The sequence below is a fragment of the Mirounga leonina genome, unplaced genomic scaffold (genome assembly GCF_011800145.1).
Source record: "Mirounga leonina isolate KUSES-001 unplaced genomic scaffold, KU_Mleo_1.0 Mir_115, whole genome shotgun sequence".
In the NCBI taxonomy this organism is placed as follows: Eukaryota; Metazoa; Chordata; class Mammalia; order Carnivora; family Phocidae; genus Mirounga; species Mirounga leonina.
The window spans coordinates 82,633,688-82,650,973 of NW_023270268.1; the positions used below are offsets into that span (position 1 = coordinate 82,633,688).

General features: G+C 37.4%; 1 protein-coding gene across 4 annotated transcripts in view; it reads left to right on the forward strand.

Moving 5' to 3' along the window:
• OPA1 (OPA1 mitochondrial dynamin like GTPase) overlaps positions 1-12,037 on the forward strand; it is an 87,645-nt gene extending 75,608 nt beyond the window's left edge. For all 4 annotated transcript variants that reach the window (XM_034999839.1, XM_034999842.1, XM_034999840.1 and 1 more), the window contains 2 exons: positions 6,525-6,592; positions 8,745-12,037. In XM_034999839.1, coding sequence (XP_034855730.1) covers positions 6,525-6,589 — 65 coding nt within the window. In that variant the 3' untranslated portion in view covers positions 6,590-6,592; positions 8,745-12,037. The remainder of the gene's footprint in view (positions 1-6,524; positions 6,593-8,744) is intronic.
• The last annotated feature ends 5,249 nt before the right edge of the window (positions 12,038-17,286 follow it).

The window sequence follows — 17,286 nt, forward strand, 5'->3', positions numbered from 1 at the left end:
CATATAAAATTACTACTTCATTGATTATTAGGGGTGTTAATCCAGGGGTTTCTAACATTTGTTGTCATCAAACACTCCTTTCATTGTATACTCCTGTGAAGTCTGTGTTTTGGAAGATCTGTCTACAGTAATATATTTTTCATTAGAAACCTCGGGGTCGGGCGCCTGGGTGGCTCAGTTGTTAAGCAACTGCCTTCGGCTCAGGTCATGGTCCCAGGGTCCTGGGATCGAGTCCCATATCGGGCTCTCTCCTCTGCGGGAAGCCTGCTTCTCCCTCTCCCATTCCCCCTTGCTTGTGTTTCCTCTCTCACTGTGTCTCTCCCTGTCAAATAAATAAATAAAATCTTTAAAAAAAAAAAATAATAATAATAAAAGAAACCTCGGGGTCCTGGGATCGAGCCCCGCGTCGGGCTCCCTGCTCAGTGGGGAGCCTGCTTCTCTTTCCCTCTGCCTGTGCTCTCTCTCTCTCTCTGACAAATAAATAAAATCTTAAAAAAAAAAAAAAAGAGTTACAATTATATCTTCTTTCTGCCTAAATAATAATTGTTCTGAGAGTAGATGTAATTCTGGCCAAAGATTTCCATTTGAACTTTTGAGATGATGGAAATAACCCAGACAACTCTATTACCACCTTTAGCGGACCCCTAGAAGTCAGGGACCCCACCCAGCTTTGAAATTACCATATCAGTCTCAAACAGCTTTCTAGAACATAGGAAATAATGCCTCCTTTTTCTGTAACAAGCAGAAGTATTCTGTTCGTCTTCATTAATGACTCTGTTTAAAAATAGTCATGCCTGTTTGTAGGGGAAAAAAAAACTACAGTGCCAAGATTCAGAAGATAAGTATTAGATTTAGCTATACACCTTTGACTATCTCTTTGGTTTTTCCTCTCGACTGTAAAAGGTGCACATTTTTTCTTGTGCTAAATCTGTTTTGACTATACCTTTAAGAACTTTAAATCTGGTCTCTTGTTACCTTTTTCATTTGTTTTTTTCCTTGTTTCCCTGTTCTCTAGATAATTCCTCTAAATACTGAACTTCTAAAGAGCACTTATAGTATAATTGTCTGATAAAAAGCAAACCTTTTTAGGAGCAACATATATTACATGTTAAGAACTGTTCCTTTAGTGAACAGCTTTTTTATAGCAGAATCTCACCTACAAGATGTCCTCAAGCTTGGTACAAAGTATGTATGCAGCATGTTATAAAACAGTTCTGTTAAGGTACATTTTAATCTTTGGATGTGTGGTTTGCTTAAAGTACACTGTATTAGTAAGTTTGCAGTTTGTTTCTTTGTGCTTTCTTTAAAAACCTCAAGTTGTAAAAGATTTATTTCAGCGCATGTGGTAGTGTTTTGTGTGTGATTCTTTGTTCCTATTCTAAACTGTTATTAACCACTGAAGTGAACCTTCTCCCAGGTCTGGCCTTTTGGTATTCACAGTGTATTCAAAACCTAATTACAGATTAGTCTATATTTGAGACTTTTTGAGCAAGTATCAGAAGATTCAAAAAGAAATTGAGAGTAGCAGTATCATTTCATGTGGAGATAAAGAGACCCAAAACATGAATGGGTGTCAAGTCATCTGAAGAAAAGAAAAAAAGAGAAGGAACTTCATTCACTGAGACGGACGGTTTATGAGGTGGGGATTATGGGAATATTCATGACTCAATCAAGAAGCACAATGAATTGATGTTTGAAATAGTTCATCTTTTAAGTAAACATTGGATAAATGGAAAGTAGACTCCGTATTCACTACATGTAGAATTGCCTATTTCAGAACCGAAATAGCAGTTCAAACAGAAATAGCGGTTTGTTAATCCCTTCCTGAGTTGGTTTAATTTATCAAGTTAATCTGAAATTTTATAAGAATTCTCTAGCTATAAATATTCAGTGCAGATATTTAATAGAAGAAGGAGTTTGTTTTGTAATTAGCCAGGCTAATCTGTACACACATTTCCGTGGGAAAGTAATTTCTAAATAGTTAAATACAATAAGGTCTTAGAACTTGAAAACACTAATACTGGGACATTAATTTGAAAGGATCAGAAAGTAGAAAGTTTTAGTTGCTAACACTTAACCTTATTATTATGGATAACCATTTCCTGGGTGCAGTTAAATGGCATAGTTTGTATATAAGAAGTGCTGAAAACTTAGACTTTAAAATGAATGAATTCAAATATAAGAAATAATGCTGTTTATTATTTGTACTATAGCTTCTTTGCAAAGAATGAAATCAGTCTACTTTCTAAAGCTCTGTGTTTGTGTGTATGTATGTGTGTGTGCGCGTGCACAGTCAGCATAGTTTAGTCTTCTTAATAAAGTGAAATAATTAAATGGCAGTTTCTCTTTCCACCGGTATTGTATTGTTGGATGTGAGTATCCTCTGTTCTGTGTTGCTTATGTGGTTCAGGTGACCCACCAGCTTTCCTTGACCTTCATTGTCAGTGTGTATGTACCCTGCCTCCTGTTCCCAGGCTGGCTGTAGTTCTTGTGCTCCTGGCGTCTGCCCTCTGGGTCATTGGCTTAACACCCAGGAAGCCTGTCAAGTGATACTTTCCTTCTTAATAACCTACAGCCTTTGTTTTCTGTGCTCTATTTTTGGGAACTTCGCTTACTACCTGTCAAGTATTTATTGAGCATGTATATTGAGTCTGATATTGTAGACACTGAAGATGCTGAACTTTTTTTGTCCAGTTTCATACTTTTGTACTGTTTTCCAAGGATTTCTTCAAATGTGTGTAGATCTAGTCTCCTCAAGAGGTAATAATATTTATTATATGTTTTTTAGTCATTCCTAGGCACAGAACTACTTGGGAGCATGCTTGGTAACTAGTCCGTTCCCTAACTTTTACCACAATGTGTCTTACTTCACGTAAAAGGTAAAACTTAAAACAAATACACTTGAAATAATAGCATTGGTTTTCTTACCATTCAGAGTCTGTAGCAGATCTAGTATGTTTCTGATCAGAGGGATGTCACAAAGCAAACTCTCCAGGCTTAATATCCTCATCTTTGGCAGTGACACTTTTGGTCGTATGAGGACCAAGTGAAATGTGGGATTTAAAATCATCCCAAATATAGTAGACCCTTCATAGACTTTATAATGAGGTGGGTAGGAGGTGATCAAGGAGTTCTTCTCAAAGGCAGTTTAGCATCTCTGTCCCCATGTCACTCCATTAAGTGCACTGTATAAAATGAAGGAACAAACACAGAAGTGAATTTTTAAAGTTAGTGTAAAAAGGATATGTTTATCACAACTATTCTTTCTTCTTTTAATGTTTACCTCCACCCTCTCCTCTCTTCTCATCTACCCCCACTACTTCCTAGTTACTTACTCAGATACCCTTTGTGTCATTCTTGAGGTTTCAGAGTGTAGTGTCACGGTGTCCTGATACTCCAATTATAAAATTTGTAAAAAAACAACTTTTTGAAAGGGAAATTTGGCAGTTTTATTCTGTAGTTTTCTTATCAATTAGATAAGCCTTTTTACTTTGATTTGGAAAAAAAACATTGCGTATCTCTAATTTTAGAAGAATTTGAGTTTGATTCAGACTTCACAGACACCTGTATCAGAGTGGTCCTTGGGAACCCTCCTACGCTGTTGGTGGGAATGCAGGGTGGTGCAGCCACTCTGGAAAGCAGTATGGAGGATCCTCGAAAAGTTATGAAAATAGAGCTACCCTACGACCCAGCAATTGCACTACCGGGTATATACCCCAAAGATACAAATGTAGGGGTCTCAAGGGGCACGTGCACCCCAATGTTTAAGCAGCAGTGTCCACAATAGCCAAACTAGAGCCTGGATATCCCTCAACAGATGAATGGATAAAGAAGATGTGGTGTAAATATACAATGGAATATTTTGCAGCCCTCAAAAAAATGAAATCTTGCCGTTTGCCACGACATGGATGGAACTAGAGGATACTATGCTAAGCGAAATAAGTCAATCAGAGAAAGACAATTATCATGATCTCACTCATATGAAGAATTTGAGAAACAAGACAGAGGATCATAGGGGATGGGAGGGAAAAATGAAACAAGATGAAACCGGAGAGGGAGACAAACCATAAGAGACTCTTAATCTCAGGAAACAAACTGAGGGTTGCTGGAGTGGAGGAGGGTGGGAGGGATGAGGTGGCTGGGTGGTGGACATTGGGGAGGGTATGTGCTCTGGTGAGCGCTGTGAATTGTGTTAGAGTGATGAATCACAGACCCGTGCCCCTGAAACAAATAATTACATGTTAATAAAAATAAATAAATAAATATTAAAAAAAGAGTGGCCCTTGGTCTCTTTCAATACAAGTAGACCTTGCTCTGAACAGTCTCCTGTGAGTGATACTACTGTACCACCCGCTCACAGATCGTCTGTCCAGCTGAGGATGAAGGTCAGGGACAGGGCAAAAGGATGGATAGAGCTGGCCCTGCAGCTGCCCGATTGTACGCAGATCATGGAGCAAATAGAATCAAATTTCCTCTTACACAGTACAGCTTTCCCAAGTCGAAATAGTTCACAGTGAAATGTTTAGAGGAGCTGCCAAGGCGTTAAACACCTGTTTTAGATTTCCATGTGTTGTGCTGTTTAAACCAGATGATTTTTTAAAAACCCTGTTCATTTCCAAAATTCTGTGAGACAACTTAGAAAACTCCTTTTCTCCTAATCTCCCTTTTTTTTAAAAAATTCTTCAGCTGGTGAACTGCACTATGTGGAACTCTGTAAATACTCACTGAAGAAAATAGGTGAAGCTATTTCTAAGCAACAAATGAATTAATTTTAAAAATAAGAATATGACCTTACTTTGAGAAAGGATGTATATTTTTGGTTTGACTTTTCTTTTACAAATAGTACTGACTATCAAAAAGTACAGACTAAACTTCTAAGAGATGGGTTGGGATTATTTTTTCTGGTTTCTGTAGCTCACTTTCACATATAAGGAATTATTGCCATCTCTGCAATAACTGTTCTCATGTTTGCTCAATAAATAGTTTGATTAAAACAATACACTTTTTTTTTTCTCTATAGATTTTTGTGTTAGTCTCAGACTCATACGAAGAGGTAGAAGTGTTAAATTGCTGGCAAAAAAAGATGAAGACATGTTCTTGATATGCAACCATATAGGCTTTGTTGAGTTCCTGCAATGTTAGTAAGAATTCGTGAAGAGGACAGGTCTTCCTTTCATTGGCTATTCATCAAAACTGCTGTCTCACTGATAGAAATACTATGTCTTCAATTGCAGATTATTTATTTTTAAATATAAAAGATAAAAATGTTGGGGTGCCTGGGTGGCTCAGTCACTTGGGTGTCTGAAACCTGAAGTTTCAGCTCAGGTCATGATCATGAGATGATCCCCGCATCAGGCTCCATGCTCAGCACACAGTCTGCTTGAGATTCTCTCCCTTTGCCCCTCCTCCCCACTCGAAAGCACTCTTTCTCCAAAATAAGTAAATAAATAAATATTTTTTTAAAAGATAACAAATGTTGAATATTATAATGGTTTTTCTATAGATATAATGCAGAATGCTTTCCAGTTTTGCCTCTAGATCGATAGTTTTGAACCAGTCACTTCACTGTAATTGAGAATTCCCACTAATATGTAGAATTGTGTTGAAAGGACAAAAATATTTGTTACTGTGCTTACCACGAGCTATATTTTAAAGGGGGAGTTGCATAATTAAGTTAGCAGTGAAGAAGAATAAATCACAACGCCCATTCTTTTAACATTTGGAGATTGACATGTACTGTGACTAGTTATATTTGTGAAGGAAATCTTTATATCTCTGAGAGAAGTTACAGATTTTATTTGGAAGTCTATAAACATGATAATCTAAAATATAATAATGTAAGTCTGCAGTGCCTATAGTGTTTTTAAACTTTATTCATTTATAGCTAGAAAAGTACATTTTTTCTATGTATTTTTGAAGTGTTTTGCCCTTTTCATGTTTGTTGCAAGTATTTCCTACAATTTCTTTTATCTATTTTGACATACAAAGTGTGTACATTTTAATGTGGTCATACTGGTAATCTTACCCTTTGTATTTCCTGTTTATCCTAAAAAATCATTTTCCAGTCTAAGGCCTGTTAAATGCTCACCTGTATTCTCTTTTAATGTTTAAAAATGGTTTCATTATTTTATTTTATATTTTCCTCCGTTCCAGATATTGCTAACTGAGTCCTTGGTTGGACTCCAGAGAACCTGAGAACTCCTTAAAATTCTGTATGCAATTACATATGTATCCATACATACATTTTTCTGTGTAAGATTCCGTAACTCTTACTACATTCTGAAAGGGGTCTGTCACAAACCCCACACTCCTTCCCTTTCCAAAAAATTGTTAAGAACTACTACTACAGTCCAATTTAACCTTTTCTAGACATAAGGGGGTATGGGGTGCTAAAGTAGTTTTTTTCCCTTTTCCCAAATAGAGTATCCCAGACCATATATTGGATAATTATCTTATAAGATTTGTGTTGCCTTTGAAAAATAAATTCACTTTTAACTAATACTATTGTCTTTTTATCTCTGCAGAGAAAGTTAGAGAAATTCAAGAAAAACTTGATGCTTTTATTGAAGCTCTTCATCAGGAGAAATAAATGGTAATAAGTTAAGTAAAAGTCCTCTTACTGTGTTGGTACTGACTAGATGCAAAATTTATATTTTTTAACTTATTGTTATAGTTCATCATTGTACTTGACTATATCTTGCTTGTTCCTTAATAACAATTTTAGTGTAATTAAATAATTTTAATGGCAGGGATCTCTGAAACTAATTCTACATTTCATATGTGTAATGTTCCTTTTGAATACTTGTCTTCTGGCTGAACTAAAAATATCCTCTAGAACTCATTTTGAGCAGAACAAAGGTAAACAAAGCTAAGCTGTTTCATAATATGCATATGGCTTGCAAGTTTTCTGCATGTAAAGAATTGAACTGTAGCTCTCATTTTATTCCTCATTGTTCACATTCAATTGATAATTATATGTATGTTAAGTTGCAAAGCATTTATTTGGCTTGATTGGTAATCCTAACAGTTGTTCTTAATCTTATTCTCTTATGTTTAAAAATATTTCTCCTGTTTAAAATTACTCAGATAGCCTTAGTATGTAGTACTCTTCTGAATGTGTGGACTCTTGTCTAATTTTATAGTCTGGCCTTGGAAGCATGTTCCAGATAAAGTATTACATGTATAAAGACTTGCCTTAGTAGCTTAGTAACTTGCTAATCATTGCTAAAGAATTATAATTAGTAAGTCTTTTGCTTTTATTGAAAAAGTTGAGAAAGGGAAAATGCTATAATTAAGACATTATCGTGTATTTAAAATATTTAATTAATCACTTTATCTGTGAGCCTTGCCCGGTAGGCAGCCTGCAACACAGTCAGAACTGGAAGGAATAGAAAAGTAAGAGATTCCCTCCCTAGCTGCTGCATTCATTTCAGAAAAGGCCCTTTAACCAAACTACCTATTTTCTTCTACTGGAGGGACAGTATGTTTGAGAAAGCAAGCTAGAAAAGGAAGCACAGCTCAGACCATTATCACTCAGAACAGCATCCCAGCAATGAATGAGGGAGGGAGGAGTTAGAAGGCTTGCCAGTAATGCTTTGTTACTTTGTTCTGTGTCTCTCCCTGAAGTTAAGACAGCTGTATATATGGATGTATACAAAATGTATCTAGAAACTAAATATCAATCATCTTGAACACGTGTAATCCAAAAATAAGTCGTTGTTTTTAAGTGTCTGTGTTCATAAATGTTTTATACAACTTCAGTGTATGAAAATTTTCTTTTAAAGTCATAAGGTTGCTATATCTTCCTCATCATAATTACTCAATAGTTAATGTTAGAAATAAACATTTTGAGAGCCTTTTTGATATGAAGATTCTCCTCTTCAGCACCAAAGTTCTCTTGAAATTTTTGTTTATAAATGTGGTTTGGGGCAATGGCGGGGGGAGGAAATTCATGAAAATCACAGAAACCCATTAAAAATATAAGCTGTATTTCTGTCTTTAATGAAATGAGGAAGCCTAAAGCCAGCCAGTGTTTTACATAATGGTGAGTGTCACTTCCCTAAGCAGGTCAGCGTGACATCTTAGTATTACCATTGCTACTGGAAACATGCCTTTTCCTGCCAGAGTGTCTGTCTCAAGTGGAGTCCAGGGCAGTCCCAAGAGCTAAGTTGTGATGATATTTGTCTGTGAGGAAACCATCCCAACTTTCTTTGTTCCTTACTTGTCTTTAATCTCTACGGCCCTTCCCAACCCTTGGGATTTATAACCCTGTGAACTGTTAGTAATTCTGTTTTGTACCCTGCAAATCCAATGAAAAGAGTAAATGTGGCAAAATGGTAGTAGCCTTGCTTCATTCTGACCATTTTATAAAAGTTACCAGGAACTTTAAGGAATAGTTTCTTAATGATAGTTTTAACATGTATGGATTCCTCAGCCTGGTAGTTTTAAGTAATTCATTCTGATAATTGCTGAAGATGTTTATACCCAACACAGTCATACACAGATTCCTTCTGCTGATCGACTTTAATATGTTTTTAAATTATTTCCATAAAAATTACAGTATTTTTTGATTCACACATCATGTTAATAAAATTATTCTATTGTTACAGTAGGTGATATTTTGAATTTAATACAACTAGCAGACAGGCAGTTAAACTTCAATATTTTTATGATCATGCAGTAATAAAGTTTAGAAATTTTGCATTTGTCTCCTCATAATTTATCAAATATGTTTATTTTTGCAGAATCCTACTCATAATATAATCACCTCTGCATACATGTGAAGAAAAAAACTCCAGTCTCTTGTCCTGCCTTTTTTCCTTCTGCTGTTCCACCTTTCTAAACACAAAATAAAGTCATGGGATAAAAATAATTTATGCGTGTTCGAGGCACTTTAACCATCAGTTGCCTTTCGAATGCAAGAACAGTGGAAATGGCATTAAAATCCTCTTTTACTGTATTGAAGTGACAAAGTGAAATAATACAAGTGGTGTGGCCGTTAGATTCAATCCTTGAAGATAAGAAACTTGCTCTCCTGCTTGTCTCATTTGTGGTGGCACGCGTTCAACTAATTCATTAGATGATGTAGGGTCAGTTTTTTTCTGGGCAAAAAATGCTAGATGTTGTGAAAAGCTATCAGTTGTATATAAGATCATGGTAACCCGCGAAGTTGTTGTCTGTATCTGTAATGTTCTGTATGCAGTAGCTATATCTGATGATGAAAATCGAGTGTACACTGATCATGTGAAAGAGGACTAGCTAACAGAAGAGCGCCTCAAACAGGTGGATTCGGATTACAGCAGTCCGGGTACATCCAGTGAAAGAGGTCTTACCCTTCCCTGCCAGCTGAGAGGGCTGTCTTGGAAGCGAAGTCAGCAGCAGCTGCCTGTGTGCTTCCGCCGACGAGTTTGTCCTTTCTGTACCCATTTGAAATCCATTTATTTTGTCTAGGTAAGCCGGGTTTTCTGTTAACCGTGGGTTTTTTGAACCTGTTGACAGAGCTACTGGGTTGTGACACAGGGTAAGGAAGACCAAGAATAATCGGTTGACTAATTTCATTGAGACTGTTGTCAAGCACTTCAGGAAAAGGCCTTCTGTCATAAGACTATTTTAAGTAGAAATTACTTCAACAGAATAATGTTGACCATCTCCCTCTTAGCTGAACGTGTAAAGAAAAACATAAAATTTGATTCGTTGCAGTTCAGTTATTGTACCTTCACAGCATTTTCATGTGTTTCATACAAATACTTCTTTACTGGCTGACGGACTTTAAAGCAAAGAAATATGCCATTTTTGACTTAAAATGTCTTTCTCATTTATCTCTGCTTTGTTGCCATTTCATTGAACCTTTATTATTCTAATAAAAATGCCCACTGTGTGACAGTTTTTATTTTATAGTTTACTTAATTTTCAGCTTTTTTAGAATTATGTTTTGGTAACAGTTCCCTTGCCACCCCACTTTTTTTTTTTTTAATTTAGCATCAATATATCCTTCATTGTGATTTCTCTCAAGATCTGAGGACACTTAATATACAGAGTTGGAAGGATATCACAGAGTATTTCAGAAATTGAGAATTCAGTAAATAGTTGTTTTATACTGTTTGATAAGAAAGGTAGATCCCGTTTTACACAGCCGGTAGCAGTCTATATTGTTATTTGGTAGATGAGAGTCAAGAACATTTCATGTGTCTTTCAGCTCTAGGGCTGGTGGGTGAACAGAAAGGGAGTAGAGAGCCCCGCTCCATGTTCTGTGCTGAGTTTGGAGATGACCTCAGTGGTTAACTCCCTCTAACCAGTGCTGCTTGGTGATAACTCCTCACTGAAGCAGGCACCATGCAATTATTAATATTTTTGTAGTTGTAAAACACAGCCACTTTACAACTATAAATCTATTTCTAAAGAAATAGGACCACGTTTATTTATATGTGCTATGGATAGGAAAAAATACCTTCAGTTGTATTTCTGTAGATTTTTCCCAAGCAAAAGGCTAATGTTAAGTCAGTACTTTTTTCACATCTCTTTGTATAAATGTAAGAAACGGGGATGGGGGGTCTTCATTTTGAGATCAGTATTTGTAATTTAAACATACAAATAGATGATACAAATTAATGTGATGAAAAATCCATCTAAGAGTCCGGACACCCCCTCGTCCCCCACAGTAATATGACTTCTTTCTTTTATGGGCTACCTATATTTTTTTTTTTTTCCTTTTTAGCTGAGCTCATTCTAAGCATGCCTTTTTTTTTTTTCTTGGAAGTTAGGTTGATGCACATGTTATTAAAAGAAAAAATAAAATTCGGATTCTCGACAGTAAACCCTGTGTGTTGTGTCTGTAGTTCAAAACTTACAAATGATTCAAAGTTAAACCAGTCACTTCAGAAATTCAATGTATAGGAGTTAAGTTCTAACTTGACCAGGAATCATTTGTTCTGCATGGCAGAAATTGCAAAGAAGAGAGTGAACAAAACTCTGTATGGAAGACTGAACAACTGTAAATAGATTATATCCAAAATTGACTTGGTCAAGGTATCAATTTTAAAAACTCCGTATTCATAGGCAGTGCACAATAGGAAACAAGCCGTTCTTGCTGCTTCACAGTTCAATCAGCAGAGCTTAGCTATAGGTGGAGCAATCCTCCTTTCTTAGTAGCTTAATTATATTCTCTCCTCTTTGTATTACCCCCCTTTTTCAGGCTTTACTCCAATGGACTCCTTCCCACAAATAATTTGGCCTCCAAATGCAAATGAATAGTGTAAAAATGAGCAGGGAACATTGCAGAGAGTGGTACTTCCTAACCGTATAATTTGGGAAGTTTACATATGATGATAAGATTCAGAGTGGAGGCTAAAAAGGTAATTTCCTTAACTAGTTAATAATTTTATATTTATTTATTTCAGATGTATTTATCTGCAGAAAGAAATATGGTATTTTAGGTTTCCAGTAAAAGGGATCAAAACAATGCTTTTTATCTCAGTTCTCTTAGCTGGTGTTTGCTAGAGTTTCAGGTACTTTAGCAGTATAGAGATGTGCTTACAAATATACTTACTTTTGAATGATCATGACTATGTGTTTAAGTACTTAAAACTTAACTTTGTTTTTACTTGTGCACTGTGAATGAACTTTGTATTATTTTTTAAAACCTTCACACTCCATGTAGGTGTTACTGCGATTATATTTTGCCTGTGATTAATTAAGGTCATTTGTGTAGATTAGTAATTAAAGATATTTAAATCATGTTATAATTCGATATTGGAGAGCATCTTTTAACTTTTCTCTGTATTAATGAGAGGGTGAGAGAGAGAGAGAAAGAGAGAGAGAGAAACCTGAGCACCTAGGGTCATAATTTGACCTCACAATGTAACCAAATTCATGGTCTCACAAGCCTCTTAATGTGGCTCTTCTCTGAATACTTTTACTTCGCACACATTTCGCAGTTGTAATCCATGGTCAAACAACGCCTTTTTTTATGTCTTGATACTTGTCAAAACGTTTTGGTATTTACTATGATAAAATATATTAAAAATGTCTTTTAATTGGATTTTGCTGCCATGGCCATCATTTTCACTAATGGTGCTAGCATGTTCATTCGTACAGGAGGCTTACTGAAAAGTCAGACCTAAGTCTTAGAAGGGGAAGGAACCTTGAGGATCCCTTACTTCCATCTACTACCTTATTATGAACTCCCATTTCTCTTTTTTTTTTCTTCCCAGAACTTTGCTGCTAAATGATGCTTATTAAATAAATGTCTGTTAATCATTTGATATGTAAAATAAGGCAGAGTATAGGTGTGCCTTCTCCAGGATTCATATGGTTGGCTGAAGTCAAAACTAGGGAAAGACTCAAAGTCATGATTGCTTCAATAAGTAGTACATACTAGCTGGAATATGGTTTATTTCTGATGAGTTAATGTCAAGAGACAGTCTTTGAATTCCTTTGGAAGGTTTGTAGAAAAGAACATGTTTCAGTCACATTAGCCTGTACGTCACTTGTCACTGTTAACGGACCACTCTCAGTGTGAGGCTCAAAAAGTAGTTGTACTGTAATTTTTTATCCTTTGTACACTTCAAGTTCAAAATCTGCATGTATCAAAAAAGTTGCAGACTTTACTTCCTGTAGATTTAACAGAGTGATTCGTTTCCTTCTCACGCTTCCAGTTGAAGAATTCATACCTTTTAAAAATTACTCATTTTTTAATTGTAATATAGTTGACGTAATATTAAGTTTCAGATGTATGAATTCTCTACCAGAGTGAAGTAGTTTATCATGTGCTTGTAAATAATACAGATGTATTGTTTAATTGTATTACAAAATGTGTTTTAAAATAATCACAGCCAATTTGTGTTAACTAAAATGGTCATATTTTGCACATATTAAAACTAAGTTAATGGACGTAGAAAACTTAAGAGTTAAGATGAGTGCTTCAAAAATTGTCAACGATTAAGAAGCAAAACAGTATCAACAAAGTTTATTTAAATTCAGTTAGCCAACATAAAGTGCATCATTCGTTTCTGACGTAGTGTTCAGTGATTCATCAGCTGCATATAACACCCAGTGCTCATCACATCACCTGCCCTCCTTAATGCCCATCCCCCAGTTACCCCATCCTCCCACCCCGCTCTGCTCCAGCAACCCTCAGTTTGTTTCCCAGAGTCAAGAATCTCTCATGGTTTGTCTCTCTCTCTGATTTCTTCCCATTCAGTTTTCCCTCCCTTCCCTTACGGTCCTCTGCACTGTTCCTTATATTCCACGTATGAGTAAAACCGTATGATAATTGTCTTTCTCTGATTGACTTACTTCACTTAGCCTAATTCCCTCCAGGTCCATCCACGTCGATGTAGATGGTAGGTATTCATCCTTTCTGATGGCTGAATAATATTCCATTATATATATATGAACCACATCTTTATCCATTCATCTGTTGAAGGGCATCTCGGCTCTTTCCACAGTTTGGCTCTTGTGGACATTGCTGTTATGAACATTGGGATGCAGGTGCCCCTTCTCTTCACTACATCGTATCTTTGTGGTAAATACCCAGTAGTGCAGTTGCTGGGTCATAGGGTAGCTCTATTTTGAACTTTCTGAGGAATCTCCGTTCTGTTTAAATGTGAATACCGTTTACCCTGAAGAAGACTGTTTTATAAAGTAAGGGTAAGAAAAATGTGCATCATAAGGTTAAGTAGGTATCTTGAAGTGATAGAGTTGAGTTACTAGCTTGAAAATGGAGAACGTGTATATGATCACTCTCAGAAAGACCTGAGCTCACATTCTCTAGGGCTAGTGTTGAGGCTCATTTAGGGTCAAGTCACTGAGTAGGAAGTAACTTTTAAATGTTTTTAAATCCCTGGTCCTTCATTCTTTTAGCTAAAGAATTCTTACTTGTTTTGTTTTTCACTAATTAATCCAGGTGTTAGCCTGGTTCCTATCCAGGTATTTGAGAAAATTTAAAAACCCATAGGCCCAAGGCCCCACTGAAGACCCAGTCACCGTGCCATGACACACCAGCTGCCTCTCACAGAGGAGTATCTTACAGCTGTGTTACCAGGACAGGTTACACGCCTTAATGTTTGAAGCAGAACGTCTGTTCTGCTGCTCACTCTTAGAGTCACTAAGTCACATAGCAGCAACATGGAAATTAGCATTTTATCCACTTGTCAGAAAATACAGTCATGGTTGACATGATCTAGCACTTGTCAGAAGCTTGTGAGACCTCTGACATTTGTGAGAAAGTGTGTAGAGAATAGACCGACTCCATCTTGCTTTGCTGAAGTTAGTTTCTGAGAATTAGGCCAAGTCTTCAGGAAGCAATACTGCCTGGACTGACACTGACCTATCTCTGGATTTATCTAATATGCCCTTGGCTTTCCCAAATACTATATGATGTACCTAGTTGAAGAAAATACTCTTTTCTGCAAGGTGTCTTTTGCAGAAGTAAAGCCTAAGAACATGTCTTATCATTTAAGTTCATTAAAGTAAGGATTACTAGATAATTCGGGGCCAGCAAAGCTTCTCACTCCAGACAAATGTATATGCCCCTCTTCTTCTGTCAAAGAGACTTCAAGACCTTAACCTGTTTCTTCACTTCAGCTGCAGGAAATGCTAAAATTAATTTAGGAATTCAGGAATTAACCTGTCCATTTCCTGCGTTCCATTTTTGTTTTTAATCTCTCTTTTCCATACGTCTTAACATAGAAGTAGTCACACATCATTAACAAGTTGCAATGCTTACTCTTTCTCCATCAAGAAATGTATTTGTCTAGAGAGCTTAAGTCGGAAGTCACCTGCAGCACCTTAGCTGTTCCTTAAGAACACAGCACACACCCAGTTGCCAGTAGCGAACCTGCCTCCCTGAGCAATCCTAGCAGGAGGAAGGGGTGCGGGTGTGTGTCAGGAGAAGGGTACAGATGGTAGCACACCCTTACTAAGGGCCCACTCCACGCTGCAGGACTGGGCGCACGGCAAAGATGTGTACTGTCACAGGCCATTAGCGTTTTGGGGTCCGTCTAGAAACCCCAAAGCCTTTTTAGTATCCTATCTTGCCAAAGATGGGTCCCACGAAATTTTTTTGTGTTTTTCTTTTAAGTTTTGAAGTTAAGAGAACTTGAACCAGTATGTCTTGCGTTTTGCATTCATTACCATAGGCAGTATTATTTCCATTTTGTAGATGAGGAAATTGGCTCAGAAAAGTTGTTAAGTAACTTGCCCCAGGTCATTCTAGTGAGCAACAAACTCTGGATTTGAAAACAGGTCTGGTTACAAACCCCTGTACGTTTTGCTATCTCTCAAAAATACTTTTAGGACAGTGAACTTATTTACAAAGTAAACTTACTGAGGAGTACCCTGGGCACTGACACCCCTAGAAAGTGCGTCAGGGGCTAACCCTAACTATATGAGGCTGTTGCTGCACCACAACAGTGGGGATCTTGGCAGAGATAGGGCCCCGTGGGGTCCTGGGGGGACAAGGTGATACTAAGATTTCAGGGGGCTCTAATCTGTCTGCCCCAGACCTCAAATCTCAGGAGTAGAAATTAGTACTTGGTGATTTTTCCTCAACATGTTAATCATGTTAATTTTCCCGTCTTACCTATGTTGATTCTCTAAATTTGGGGGGATTAGCCCAACTAATCAGATCCAGAATTATTTCTACCCCAGTTTTTAAAACCTTCATTGAATGTTTTCCCAAATTTTGACTATCTTTTTGTTTCTAATAAAAACACTTGAGAGGCTATTAGCAGAAGCCTCTACAATTTTGACTAAACTTATTTTTAAGAACATCATATACATTCTTTATTTAATTTTCTTGCCCTGAGTTTCTAGTTTCCCAGGGCTTGGAAATAGATACTTTTCTTGCCAACGTTCTCATGAGTTTATCTTTTCGTGTATCGGATCACCCTTAATTGAACATCACCACCCTTTGCTGCCTCTACCATATTGGAGGCTCTCAGCAGGAGCAAAACCACTCCCATTTTCATACATTCAGATTTCTCTCTTTAAACATCTGAGACAATTACGTTCTTGCTAATTATTTACTTGGCAACTGTCATGGTCATAGCTGAACCAGGATTGTGAGATTGTAGTTTCATTCATGTCAAAAGTACTGTGTGTGTCTCTCTGGGTGGATGAGGCATTTGGATCTTGTTCTCCATTGGGCACCCCCATCGGTGCAGTCCACCAGCTGTGTACCCCGTGATTGGCTGGGCTTTTGATGTGCAGATACTACAAGTTGGTCACAAACTTGTGTACAATGGGCCTGTTCTGGTTCATGTGAAAATCAACATCCTTTTTTGTGTTCCCGGGTGACAGGATACTACAATACTATTAGCATTTGCAAAGAGTGTGCTCTGTCCAAGGGTGTAACCACAGATCGTGTGCTGCTCAGTTTGTGTTTCTCTATTATGTGAGAGACACAAAGAAGCCGAAGGCTGGCAAAGGCCTGTCAAATCTTGTAATGTAGCGCTCGACCCCCAAACTCCACTTGGCCTCCGAGAATCTCTTGTTCCCCGTTCCACCCCTTTCCCTGAATGGGCTCTGAGGTAGGTAAATGAATTCAGAGGCCTGGTAGGCAGGGGATTCCTTTCTGACCTCATTCCTGTACCATTTGTTTGCAGGCTTGTAGGGGGAGAGGAGGACATTTTGGAATCCTTTGTGTTAAATAATTTTCTTGCAGGTTGGGGAGTTAATGGTAACTTTGTCTGAAGCCAACTGAGCAGAAACCCTCACGGACCAGGCGTGGCATGCTCAACCGACCTCCTCAAAACTACAAGATGAGAATGTGGAAATAGGGAAATTTCTTCCAGAGCAGATGCATACGGGGCACATCTGCATGTTTCCCATCGGGGAGTGGGAAGCCGAGATCTTCCTGTGTATATAAAATACAGTAGTGTATATAAAAGATAGTAGTTCCTCCTTTAAAAAATAGTTTCCTCTTTCTGAACTACCATAGCTTTTATTATTAATGCCTATCATTTGGATAATCTTTTGTGCAACCAGACATGTATATTCGGAAACATTTTTAAAGCCTTCCACTACCTGGCTGACTGTATAGATTGTAGAGGATTTCTATCACTTTTTTTACCCTCAGCTTTACTTTGTTTACCTAGCAAGTGAATTATAGTTCTAGGGCAATGATAGCGCACGTTTTGCAAAAGAAGAAAAGAGGTCCAGAGAGAAGAAACAATTTGTTCAATTAGCGGCAGAACTAGAACCCTTCTCTCCTGACTCCTAAGCAAGTACGGGAGTCCTCCCTTATCCGCGACTCCAGTGACCCAAGGGCAACCTCCATCCGGAAGC